Source organism: Penaeus chinensis, chromosome 39 (genome assembly GCF_019202785.1).
Source record: "Penaeus chinensis breed Huanghai No. 1 chromosome 39, ASM1920278v2, whole genome shotgun sequence".
In the NCBI taxonomy this organism is placed as follows: Eukaryota; Metazoa; Arthropoda; class Malacostraca; order Decapoda; family Penaeidae; genus Penaeus; species Penaeus chinensis.
The window spans coordinates 5,502,223-5,514,081 of record NC_061857.1 but is presented as its reverse complement, the minus strand read 5'-3'; the positions used below and the strand labels follow the sequence as shown (position 1 = coordinate 5,514,081).

The following is an 11,859-nucleotide window of genomic DNA, read 5'->3' as shown; positions in this document are numbered from 1 at the left end:
TTCCTATTCCCCTTTGACTCTCCCTCTCATCCCTCTCCCCCGTTTCCTCTTCCTTCTTCCTATTCCCCTTTGACTCTTCCTCTCACCACTCTCTCCCGTTTCCTCTTCCTTCTTCCTATTCCCCTTTGACTCTTCCTCTCACCCCTCTTCCCTCGTTTCCTCTTCCTTCTTCCTATTCCCCTTTGACTCTCCTTCTCCCCCCTCTCTCCCGTTTCCTCTTCCTTCCTCCTCCTCCTCATCCTCTCCTCTTCCAACCTCCTTGCTCCTCCCTCGTCTTCTCGTCTTCGACCGCCCTGAGCACCGTTACTCTGTGGCGAAATCCTTCTATTCCGCTCGCGCCCGTGTCCCCGTGGAGAGGGCGGGGCTGGGGAGAGGGGGGGGGGCGGCCGTCCTTGATGTCCTGGGGGCGTTGAGGGAACGGGAAGGGGGCGGAGAGAGGGGGAGGAGGAAGTGGGGAGAGGGGAAATTGGAGGGAGGGGAGTGGGGGAAATAGCGGAGAGGGAAAGTGGGGGGAGAGGGAGAAGGGAAAGTCGAGGTTAGGTGCAAGTGGATACAGGTGGACGGGAGGAGATGGAAATAAGGGCATGGGGAGAAGAAGTAGATGGGGAGGATGGTCAGCGGAGGAGGATTCGAGGTGGAGAAGGTGCTTATGATCCCTACGTGGATGATGGCTGCTTTATAAAGGCGTAGAGTGACAGCGGAGACATGCGGGTGGGGGAGTGGGTGTGGGGGTAGGGGAGGCAAGAAGGTGCCCGCTCCAGATTATGACCTTGAAACCCCTCGTTCGTCTCTCTCTCTCTCTCTATCTATCTATCTCTCTATCTTTCCCTCTCTCTCTTTCTCTCTCTCTCTCTCTTTCTCTCTCTCTGCCTCCCCTTCATCTCTCCTCTGTTTGCACCCCTCCCCCCTCCCTCCCTCCTCCCTCCCTCCCTCTCGCTCCCTCTCACCTCAAGAAGGTTACCTCGTTGTGCTCTGTCCCCCGAGAGGTCGACAAGAGACTTGCAAAGAGGAAACTGCAGGGGACTAGACACAGCAATAATAAGGGATAGAGATATCAAGAAAACGACAGAGAAAGAAAGAGAGAGATTTATGTAAGTGGATTTAACATTCTTCATTTTCCCTTCCCAATTTTGTTACAGATAACAGTAACAGTAATGGAATCATAAAAATTTGTTCACAATATATTCTCCTTCTCTTTCCTCCCTTTCCTTCATATCTCTCTCTCTCTCTCTTCCCCCAATCTCTCTCCCTCTTCCTCCCTCCTTCCTTCCTCTCTCTCTCTCTCTCTCACACAGACACACACACACTCTCTCTCTCCCTCCCTCCCTCCCTCCCTCCCTCCCTTTCTTCCTCCCTCCCTCCCTCTCTCCCTCCCTCCCACCCTTTCTTCCTTCCTCCCACCCTTTCTTCCTCCCTCCCTCCCTCCCTTACTGTATCCTTGTCCCCGTGTTTTCCGTGTGTTCAAGCCCATCTGATTAGCGCATCGCCCCGTCCCAAATGCCAAGCCGTTTGTCACTGCCCTCTGACAACACTTCGCAAGCCTATGTAACTTCACTATTTTACTTATCAATAACAGAATACATGATATAAATAATTGCATAGTTCACGGCAATGCAGTCTGCCGAGCAAATTTCCCACGGACACGCGATGCTAGATGCTGTACACACCATAAAACAAACAAACAAATAAAAATGACAAAATATGAGTATCAAAAGAGAAATATTTAAAATGAACAGTTTAAAGTATGTCTAAGATCGTGGTAATTGGCAACATAAAATTCACCACAACAAAGTTTTTTTGTGTGTGTATCTAGGAAGATTTTATAGATTCTTTTTTTTTTTTTTTTTTTTTTTTTTAGGGAATTAGGGCGTTGCATAGAACGGATTTTTTCAATTAATTTTGTCCACACTTGAGGGCAGAGGATGTTAATGCTTATTTTAGTATTATGAGCATGTTTGATTATATTAAATACGGTTCAAATCTCTATACAATTAATATGTTTGAAGACCGTAAGTACCATTTTATATATGAACAGGAAATTAAATGTTTAAAGTTTTTAAAGTTTAAAAGTTTCGTGGGCTCTAACTTTTTTTTTTGTAGTTCATAAATCTCTCTCATCTTTTTTATGCCCTAATAACTTTTTAAGTGCACGCTGTAAGAGTTGCCCCAGAGTGCTAAAGCAGTACACCAAATAAGGTATATTAATGCTTCCTTAGATGGATGATCCCGAATTTTGAAAAGAATTCCACATAGGTTTGAATTAGATAAACTGAATTATGTGTTGTTTCCAAGTAAAATTCTCATCAATAGTAACTCCAAGAAAATGTGTAAAATTCACTTTGCAAACCACTGCACCATTTATTCGTAAAGGAGGTACTGACAAAGGCCTTGGATTATTACACTGGAATGTCATATAACGTTTTCTATTTGTTTATTTGCTAACACCCATTTAGTGATGTCATTAATTTCTTGGCTTAAGGTATCTATAAGTAAGAATGGGGATTTATCTGCATATAATTATTTGTGTCATCAGCATATAAGACGAACTTGATCTTTAAAGCAGATTTTGATATAGCATTGATATGCATTTGAAATAACAAAAGGCCAAGAATTGGAACTTGAGGAACCCCAAGGTGTATATCCTTAAGCTCCGAGTACTCATTGCAATGCATTGTTGGTCATGTAGCTTTTCATTAAGTGTAAAGGTAAGCCTCTAATGCCAATATGGAGTAATTTATCAAATACAATCTGATAATTTACCATCAGAAGCTAAGGTTTATTTCCATGCTCTACGCTCAGCCACTGTCAAGCTCGATTAGACCTTGACCCGAGCTTACCCTGGCTTGGTGTCAGAGGCTTGGCTACCGTCGGCCACCTCGACCTAACCCAGATTTTGCAGCAGACATCCCGTGGCAAAGCTACAAGATAGCCGCGCCTTGTCTAGTTCGCTCAGGAAAGTTTAACACTTCGCCATTCATTCCTTGACCAGGTGATTATGTAAATATACAGTGTTTACATCAGCTGGTTTGGCTTGGGAGCTGGCCTAGGTCAAGCACTGGAGCAAGCATGGACTGGGATGGACTTTTTTTTTCTTCTTCTTTTTCTTCTCTTTCTCTCTCTCTCTCTGTCTCTCTCTCTCTCTCCCTCTCCCTCTTCCTCTCCCTCTCCCTCTCCCTCTCCCTCTCCCTCTCCCTCTCCCTCTCTCTCTCTCTCTCTCTCTCTCTCTCTCTCTCTCTCTCTCTCTCTCTCTTTCTCTCTTTCTCTCTCTTCTCTCTCTCTCTTTCTCTCTCTTCTCTCTCTCTCTCTCTCTCTCTCTCTCTCTCTCTCTCTCTCTCTCTCTCTCTCTCTCTCTCTCTCTCTCTCTCTCTCTCTCTCTCTCTCTCTCTCTCTCTTTCTCTTTCTCTCACTCTCATGTACCCCACACGTGCATGTCTATCGTTGCAGCTTCTTTACCCCCCCCCCTCTCCCTCTCTCCTCCTGCAGAGCCACGATGCAAGTGAGACTGTCGACGACGCGCCGCGTGCAGGCCCTGCTCCTCCTCCCCCTCGTCCTCCTCGCCGTCGCCGCCCGCGTCAGTGCCGAGGCAGAGGAACCTCCCAGCGCCGCCGCCGAGCAGCCGATCAGACACCGCTCCGCTACATTCATCCCCAACGTGTTCCCCGACGAGGATGCGGAGCCGGACGTGCCCTCTACTGTGAGTGCTCGTGGGGGAGGGGGGAAGGGAAGGGAGTGAGGGAGGGAAAAAGGACTTCGGGCCGGATCTGCCCCTTGCCATGAGTGCTCATTGGGGCAGAGAGAGGGACAGTGAGGATGGGAGTGAGGTTGAAAGGGAGTGAGGGAGAGAGAAAGGGGGATGGGTCTTTGCTGCACGAGCTCTTAGGGGGGAGAAAGCAGTATCAGCTCTTACAGTACATGCTTCCCTCCCGTCTCTCTCTATCTCTCTTTCCTCATCTCTTCCTCTTTCTCCTTCTCTCTTTTCTCCTCCAACCTGCTTTCTTCTCTCTCTTCTGTCCACCGTTTCCTTCTTTTTCCCTCTCCTTCACTTTCCTTCACTTTGTCTTTCTCCCTTTCTCGTTCTCCCTTCCCCTTGTCTCTCCCTCATTTTTTCTCATTCACCCTGTCTATCTCCCCTCTTTCCTTTTCCCTCCCTTCTTTTTTTTCTCTCTCACATCCATCCTGTCTCTCTCTCCCTCGCCCTCCTCTCTCCCTCTCCTCCCCTCTCCTTTTCTCTCTATAATCCTGTCTCTCTCCCTCTTCATTCCTCTTTTATTTCCTTATTGTCTCTCTCCCTCTCCCTCCTCCTCCATCCTGTCTATCTCCCCCCCCCCTCCCTCCTCCTTTTTCCTCCATCAAGTCTGTCTCCCTCTCCCTCCTCCTCTCTCCTCCATCCCGTCTGTCTCCCTCTCCCTCCTCCTCTCTCCTCCATCCCGTCTCTCTCCCTCTCCCTCCTCCTCTCTCCTCCATCCCGTCTGTCTCCCTCTCCCTCCTCCTCTCTCCTCCATCCCGTCTGTCTCCCTCTCCCTCCTCCTCTCTCCTCCATCCCGTCTCTCTCCCTCTCCCTCCTCCTCTCTCCTCCATCCCGTCTCTCTCCCTCTCCCTCCTCCTCTCTCCTCCATCCCGTCTCTCTCCCTCTCCCTCCTCCTCCATCCCGTCTGTCTCCCTCTCCCTCCTCCTCTCTCCTTCATCCCGTCTCTCTCCCTCTCTCTCCTCCTCTCTCCTCCATCCCGTCTGTCTCCCTCTCCCTCCTCTCTCCTCCATCCCGTCTGTCTCCCTCTCCCTCCTCTCTCCTCCATCCCGTCTGTCTCCCTCTCCCTCCTCTCTCCTCCATCCCGTCTGTCTCCCTCTCCCTCCTCTCTCCTCCATCCCGTGTCTCTCCCTCTCCCTCCTCCTCTCTCCTCCATCCCGTCTTCCTCCCTCTCCCTCCTCCTCCATCCCGTCTCTCCTCCATCCCGTCTGTCTCCTTCTCCTCCTCCTCTCTCCTCCATCCCGTCTCCCTCTCCCTCCTCCTCCTCTCTCCTCCTCCGTCTGTCTCCCTCTCCCTCTCCTCTCTCCTCCATCCCGTCTGTTCTCCCTCTCCTCCTCCTCCCTCCTCCATCCCGTCTGTCTCCTCTCCTCCTCCTCCATCCGTTCTCCCCTCCCTCTCCTCTCTCCTCCATCCCTCTCTCTCCTCTCCCTCCCCTCCTCCATCCCGTCTGTCTCCCTCTCCCTCCTCCTCCTCCTTCATCACGTCTCCCTCCTCTCCCTCCTCCTCTCTCCTCCATCCCGTTCCCTCTCCCTCCTCCTCTCTCCTCCATCCCGTCTGTCTCCCTCTCCCGCCTCCTCCTCATCCATCCGTCTATCTCCCTCTCCCTCCTTCCTCTCTCTCCATCCCGTCTGTCTCCCTCTCCCTCCTCCTCTCTCCTCCATCCCGTCTGTCTCCCTCTCCTCCTCCTCTCTCCTCCATCCCGTTTTTTTTTTTTTTTTTTTTTTTTTTTTTTTTTTTTTTTTTTTTTTTTTTTTTTTTTTTTTTTTTTTTTTTTCCCGTCCTTCCTCCCTCTTCCTTCCTCCCTGCTCATCCCCCTCTTCTCCTCCTCCTCTCTCCTCCATCCTCCTGCTCTCTCCTCTCACCTCTCCTCCTCCCGTCTCCTCCCTCTCCTTCTCTCTATCCTTCCCTCTGTCTCCTCTCCCTCTCCTCTTTCTATCCTCTCTCTCCTCTCCCTCCTCCTCTCTCCTCCATCCTGTCTTCTCCCTCCCCCTCTCCCCCTCTTTCCTCATCAAGTCTGTCTCCTCTCCCTCCTCCTCTCTCTTCCATCCCGTCTCTCTCCCTCTCCCTCCTCCTCTCTCCTCCATCCCCCTGTCTCCCTCCCTCCTCCTCTCTCCTCCATCCCGTCTGTCTCCCTCTCCCCCTCCTCTCTCCTCCATCCCGTCTGTCTCCCTCTCCCTCCTCCTCTCTCCTCCATCCCGTCTCTCCCCTCTCCCTCCTCCTCTCTCCTCCACACATCCCTCCCTCTCCTCTCTCCTCCATCCCGTCTGTCTCTCTCTCCCCTCTCCTCCATCCCGTCTCTCTCCCTCTCTCCTCTCCCTCCTCCTCCATCCCGTCTCATCTCCCTCTCCCTCCTCCTCTCCCTCATCCCGTCTCTCTCCCTCTCCCTCTCTCCTCCATCCGTCTGTCTCCCTCTCCCTCCTCTCTCTCCTCCATCCCGTCTGTCTCCCTCTCCTCCTTCTCTCTCCTCCATCCCGTCTGTCTCCCTCTCCCTCCTCTCTCCTCCATCCCGTCTGTCTCCCTCTCCCCTCCCCTCCATCCGTCTTCCCCTCTCCTCCTCCTCTCCTCATCCGCTGCTCCCTCCCTCCTCTCTCCTCCATCCCGTTTCTCCCTCTCCCTCCCCTCTCCCTCCATCCCGTCATCTCCTCTCCCTCCCTCCATCCCGTCTTCTCCTCTCTCCCTCCTCCTCTCTCCTCCATCCCGTCTCTCTCCCCTCTCTCTCTCCTCCATCCCGTCTGTCTCCCTCTCCCTCCTCCTCTCTCCTCCATCCCGTCTGTCTCCCTCTCCCTCCTCCTCTCTCCTCCATCCCGTCTGTCTCCCTCTCCCTCCTCCTCTCTCCTCCATCCCGTCTGTCTCCCTCTCCCTCCTCCTCTCTCCTCCATCCCGTCTGTCTCCCTCTCCCTCCTCCTCTCTCCTCCATCCCGCTGTCTCCCTCTCCCTCCTCCTCTCTCCTCCATCCCGTCTGTCTCCCTCTCCCTCCTCCTCTCTCCTCCATCCCGTCTGTCTCCCTCTCCCTCCTCCTCTCTCCTCCATCCCGTCTGTCTCCCTCTCCCTCCTCCTCTCTCCTCCATCCCGTCTGTCTCCCTCTCCCTCTCTCTCGTCTCTCTCCTCCATCCCGTCTGTCTCCCTCTCCCTCCTCCTCTCTCCTCCATCCCGTCTGTCTCCCTCTCCCTCCTCCTCTCTCCTCCATCCCGTCTGTCTCCCTCTCCCTCCTCCTCTCTCCTCCATCCCGTCTGTCTCCCTCTCCCTCCTCCTCTCTCCTCCATCCCGTCTGTCTCCTCTCCCTCTCCCTCCTCTCTCTTCTCCAATCCCGTCTGTCTCCCTCTCCCTCCTCCTCTCTCCTCCATCCCGTCTATCTCCCTCTCCTCCTTCCTATCTTCCTCCATCCCGTCTCTCTCCTCTCCCTCCTCCTCTCTCCTCCATCCCGTTCCTGTCTCCCTCTCCTTTCCATCACCTCCCATCCCCGTCTGTTCTCCCTCTCCCTCCTCTCTCTCCTCCATCCGTCTATCTCCCTTCCCTCCCTCCTCCATCCAGTCTGTCTCCCTCTCCTCTCCTCTCTCTCTCCATCCCGTCTCTTCCCCTCTCCCTCCTCCTCTCTCCCCATCCCGCTGTTCTCCCTCTCCCCTGTCCCCTACTCCTCAATCCCGTCTGTCTCCCTCTCCCTCCACTCTCTCTCCATCCCGTCTATTCCCTCTCCCTCCTCCTCCATTTCCCGTCTGTCTCCCTCTCCCTCCTCCTCTCTCCTCCATCCCGTCTGTCTCCCTCTCCCTCCTCCCTCTCTCCTCCATCCCGTCTATCTCCCTCTCCCTCCTCCTCTCTCCTCCTTCCCGTCTGTCTCCCTCTCCCTCTTCCCTCTCTCTTTCATCCCGTCTTTCTCCCTCTCCCTCCTCCTCTCTCCTCCATCCCGTCTATCTCCCTCTCCCTCCTCCTCTCTCCTCCATCCCGCCTGTTTCCCTCTCCCTCTTCCTCTCTCTTTCATCCCGTCTTTCTCCCTCTCCCTCCTCCTCTCTCCTCCATCCCGTCTCTCTCCCTCTCCCTCCTCCTCTCTCCTCCATCCCGCCTGTCTCCCTCTCCCTTTCCCTCCTCCTCCATCCCGTCTGTCTCCCTCTCCCTCCTCCTCTCTCCTCCATCCCGTCTGTCTCCCTCTCCCTCCTCCTCTCTCCTCCATCCCGTCTATCTCCCTCTCCCTCCTCCTCTCTCCTCCATCCCGTCTGTCTCCCTCTCCCTCTTCCTCTCTCTTTCATCCCGTCTTTCTCCCTCTCCCTCCTCCTCTCTCCTCCATCCCGTCTATCTCCCTCTCCCTCCTCCTCCATCCCGTCTGTCTCCCTCTCCCTCCTCCTCTCTCCTCCATCCCGTCTATCTCCCTCTCCCTCCTCCTCTCTCCTCCATCCCGTCTGTCTCCGTCTCCCTCCTCCTCTCTCCTCCATCCCGTCTATCTCCCTCTCCCTCCTCCTCCATCCCGTTTTTCTCCCTCTCCCTCCTCCTCTCTCCTCCATCCCGTCTATCTCCCTCTCCCTCCTCCTCCATCCCGTCTGTCTCCCTCTCCCTCCTCCTCTCTCCTCCATCCCGTCTACCTCCCTCTCCCTCCTCCTCTCTCCTCCATCCCGTCTGTCTCCCTCCTCCTCTCTCTTCCATCCCGTCTTTCTCCCTCTCCCTCCTCCTCTCTCCTTCATCCCGTCTCTCTCCCTCTCCCTCCTCCTCTCTCCTCCATCCCGTCTATCTCCCTCTCCCTCCTCCTCCATCCCGTCTATCTCCCTCTCCCTCCTCCTCCATCCCGTCTGTCTCCCTCCTCCTCCCTCCTCTATCCCGTCTATCTCCCTCTCCCTCCTCCTCCATCCCGTCTGTCTCCCTCTCCCTCCTCCTCCCTCCTCTATCCCGTCTATCTCCCTCTCCCTCCTCCTCCGTCCCGTCTGTCTCCCTCTCCCTCCTCCTCCCTCCTCTATCCCGTCTATCTCCCTCTCCCTCCTCCTCCATCCCGTCTGTCTCCCTCTCCCTCCTCCTCCCTCCTCTATCCCGTCTATCTCCCTCTCCCTCCTCCTCCATCCCGTCTGTCTCCCTCTCCCTCCTCCTCCCTCCTCTATCCCGTCTATCTCCCTCTCCCTCCTCCTCCATCCCGTCTGTCTCCCTCTCCCTCCTCCTCCCTCCTCTATCCCGTCTATCTCCCTCTCCCTCCTCCTCCATCCCGTCTGTCTCCCTCTCCCTCCTCCTCCCTCCTCTATCCCGTCTATCTCCCTCTCCCTCCTCCTCCATCCCGTCTGTCTCCCTCTCCCTCCTCTATCCCGTCTATCTCCCTCTCCCTCCTCCTCCATCCCGTCTGTCTCCCTCTCCCTCCTCCTCCCTCCTCTATCCCGTCTATCTCCCTCTCCCTCCTCCTCCATCCCGTCTGTCTCCCTCTCCCTCCTCTCTCCTCCATCCCGTCTGTCTCCCTCTCCCTCCTCCTCCCTCCTCTATCCCGTCTATCTCCCTCTCCCTCCTCCTCCATCCCGTCTGTCTCCCTCTCCCTCCTCCTCCCTCCTCTATCCCGTCTATCTCCCTCTCCCTCCTCCTCCATCCCGTCTGTCTCCCTCCTCCTCTCTCCTTCATCCCGTCTCTCTCCCTCCCAAATAATGCACCGCGAGCACAGTTACACTCTGAAAAGCAGGCGACCTTGTGACGTCACCAACAAAAGCCGTTGAACAGGTTTTGCGAAATGGCGGGCCAAGCTTCGGGGTTTTATTTCTTTTTGTTGCTTTTATTTTGTTTTTGTTTTTTCTATTTCTTTTTTTTTTTTTTTTTTTTTTTACTTTTTTTCATTGCACAACAAACTTTTGAATAACTTTGGAATTCATATTTAAAAGGCGTTGTCACTGAAATCTAAGCTAACTGGATTCACTGACTCGTCAGTGAATTTGTTCAGTAGCTGTTAATGATTTGTTATTTTTTCGATGTTTAACCTTCCGTAGCCCGTCTCCTCTCTTTTTCTTTCATCTTTATCCTCCCCCTCATTTTATCATTTCCACTTTTTTTTCCTTCTTTTCATTTCCCCCTCTCTTTCCTGCCCTCCGCCTTATCTCCATTTTACTATCCTTTTTCGTTTTCTCTTTTTCACCTTCTTTTGTTTTTTCTTCTTTCTCGTTCGTATCCTCCCCCTTCCTCCCCTTCCTTTTTTCCTTCTTCCTCTTCTCCTCTTCCGGCCCCTTGTGTCCCGACTCCATGTTCCTCTTCTTACGTGACTTCGATGCTTCGGCAGGACGAGAACACCATCGGCCAGAGTCCGTGTCCTCGGGGGGAGAGCGGCGCCGTATGCAGGCAGGAGCTGGCGTCGAGCACCTTCAACTGCACCACAGGTAGGTCTCACCACACTGGCCCTCGTCCTCGAGCTTCAGTCCTCCCTTGTAATTCGTCGTCCTCTGCATCCTGATCGCTGATGTCTTATTCTTCGTCTTCTACCTTCTGGTGATCCCCTACCCCTTCCTTTGGCATTCCTCGCCCTCAGCTTTCTGCCCCCCCCCCCCCCTCCTAACTGCTCCTTCTTACCTGTCGCCCTCGATCTCCAGTCGTTCCCGTTTCTCCTCGCCCTCTGCCTCTCCTTTCCCCCGTTATTCCTCGTTTTCTCCAAGTTCCTTGTTGTGACAGGTCTTACGTAGCTCCATTTCAAATCAACGTTCCATATTTGAGTTGTAATTATAATGCTGTGTTTCTGTTATACTTGCCTTTCCACGTACTTCTACATGCTGCAATGGCCGCCCCATCTGCCAGCCCTAACAGTCCTATTTCCGCCTGCAGACGCCTGCATGCAGTGCCGCGACGAATGCAGCTCGATGGAGCCTTCTCTGTGGCCGCTGTGCTGCCGCGACCACTTCCTGTGCTGCCGCCCACTTGCCTCGGCCTGCCAGCAATGCGACACGCCCGAGCTCTTCCCCTTCTGCGGCGCCACCTTCAAGCGCTGCAACTGAGGGCATCCTTGGGGCCTAATCCTCCTCTTCCCCCTGTCCCTTCTTCTCGCTCCTGTTCGTGTCGCCATCTGTGATCTTCGTGTTGTGATGAGATGTCATGGTGACGCCATGGTTATTTAGTAAACGTCACTAGTATTTGTATGTTGTAGTAATGACGTCATGATGACATCATACTAAGAAATGGTTTCATGTCTGATGTCAAGAGGGAATCTCACTTGACAACCGGCGCCGAAGGCTTTGTATTCCGTGATATACATGTTAACATATATATATATATATATATATATATATATATATATATATATATATATATATGTATATATATATGTATATATATGTGTATATATATATATATATATATATATATATATATATATATATGTATATATATATATGTATATATATGTGTATATATATATATATATATATATATATATATATATATATATATATATATATATATATATTACACACACAAACGCATCATGTACATGTGCACATACATCCAAATATATATTTCAATAATATACCTTGACTATACAGTCAATAATATACCTTGACTATACAGTATATGCATTCTCGAATAAAAGTTTATAACTGCTTTTAAGTCTTGCTTTGATTAACCGCCGGGGTCGAAACAAAAACATACTAGTTGTCCCAAACATATTGTGATTAGTATTTACCAAGATTTCGTAATACGGGTTAGTCGGTTGCTGTGTTGTTAATGGTTAAAGGTTAAAACAAATAAATGTGCTAGACTTCAAAGCTCATATAGCACTATGATAAAGTATTGTGACGAAAAGGATAAAAAATAGTTAACGATTAGGATAAGTGGACAGAAGAAGAGAAGGAATGGGAAATGGGGAGAAGAAAAGACCAAGCAAAATTAGTTGAGGCGAGATCTGAGGACCCCTACTTTGGGCCTCAGTCTCCGTCTTCTAAGCCCCCACCGCCACCACGACAACGAACAGGGGACTGGGGAGCTGGGTTGTTGAATGTGAAACGATTGGTTATGAATTATTATTTTTCATGGAGTTCGACTGGAGAGCAATGAAGGCCGTGTGCGATAGAGAGAATGAGAGAGGTATAGAAAAAGAGATGAGGGAGGCAGGAAGGGAAGTATTACCTATCTTGTCAACATGTAAAGCCATTATTCTTAGAGAGATGGAGAAATTATGTTCA

At 52.0% G+C, this 11,859-nt stretch overlaps 1 protein-coding gene across 1 annotated transcript in view; it reads left to right on the top strand.

Moving 5' to 3' along the window:
- Positions 1–10,929, top strand: part of LOC125046372 — a 19,151-nt gene extending 8,222 nt beyond the window's left edge. The window contains exons 2-4 of the mRNA XM_047644099.1: positions 3,484–3,694; positions 9,972–10,068; positions 10,508–10,929. Of these exons, the coding sequence (XP_047500055.1) occupies positions 3,491–3,694; positions 9,972–10,068; positions 10,508–10,677 (471 nt within the window). The 5' untranslated portion in view covers positions 3,484–3,490 and the 3' untranslated portion in view covers positions 10,678–10,929. The remainder of the gene's footprint in view (positions 1–3,483; positions 3,695–9,971; positions 10,069–10,507) is intronic.
- Positions 10,930–11,859: the final 930 nt, after the last annotated feature.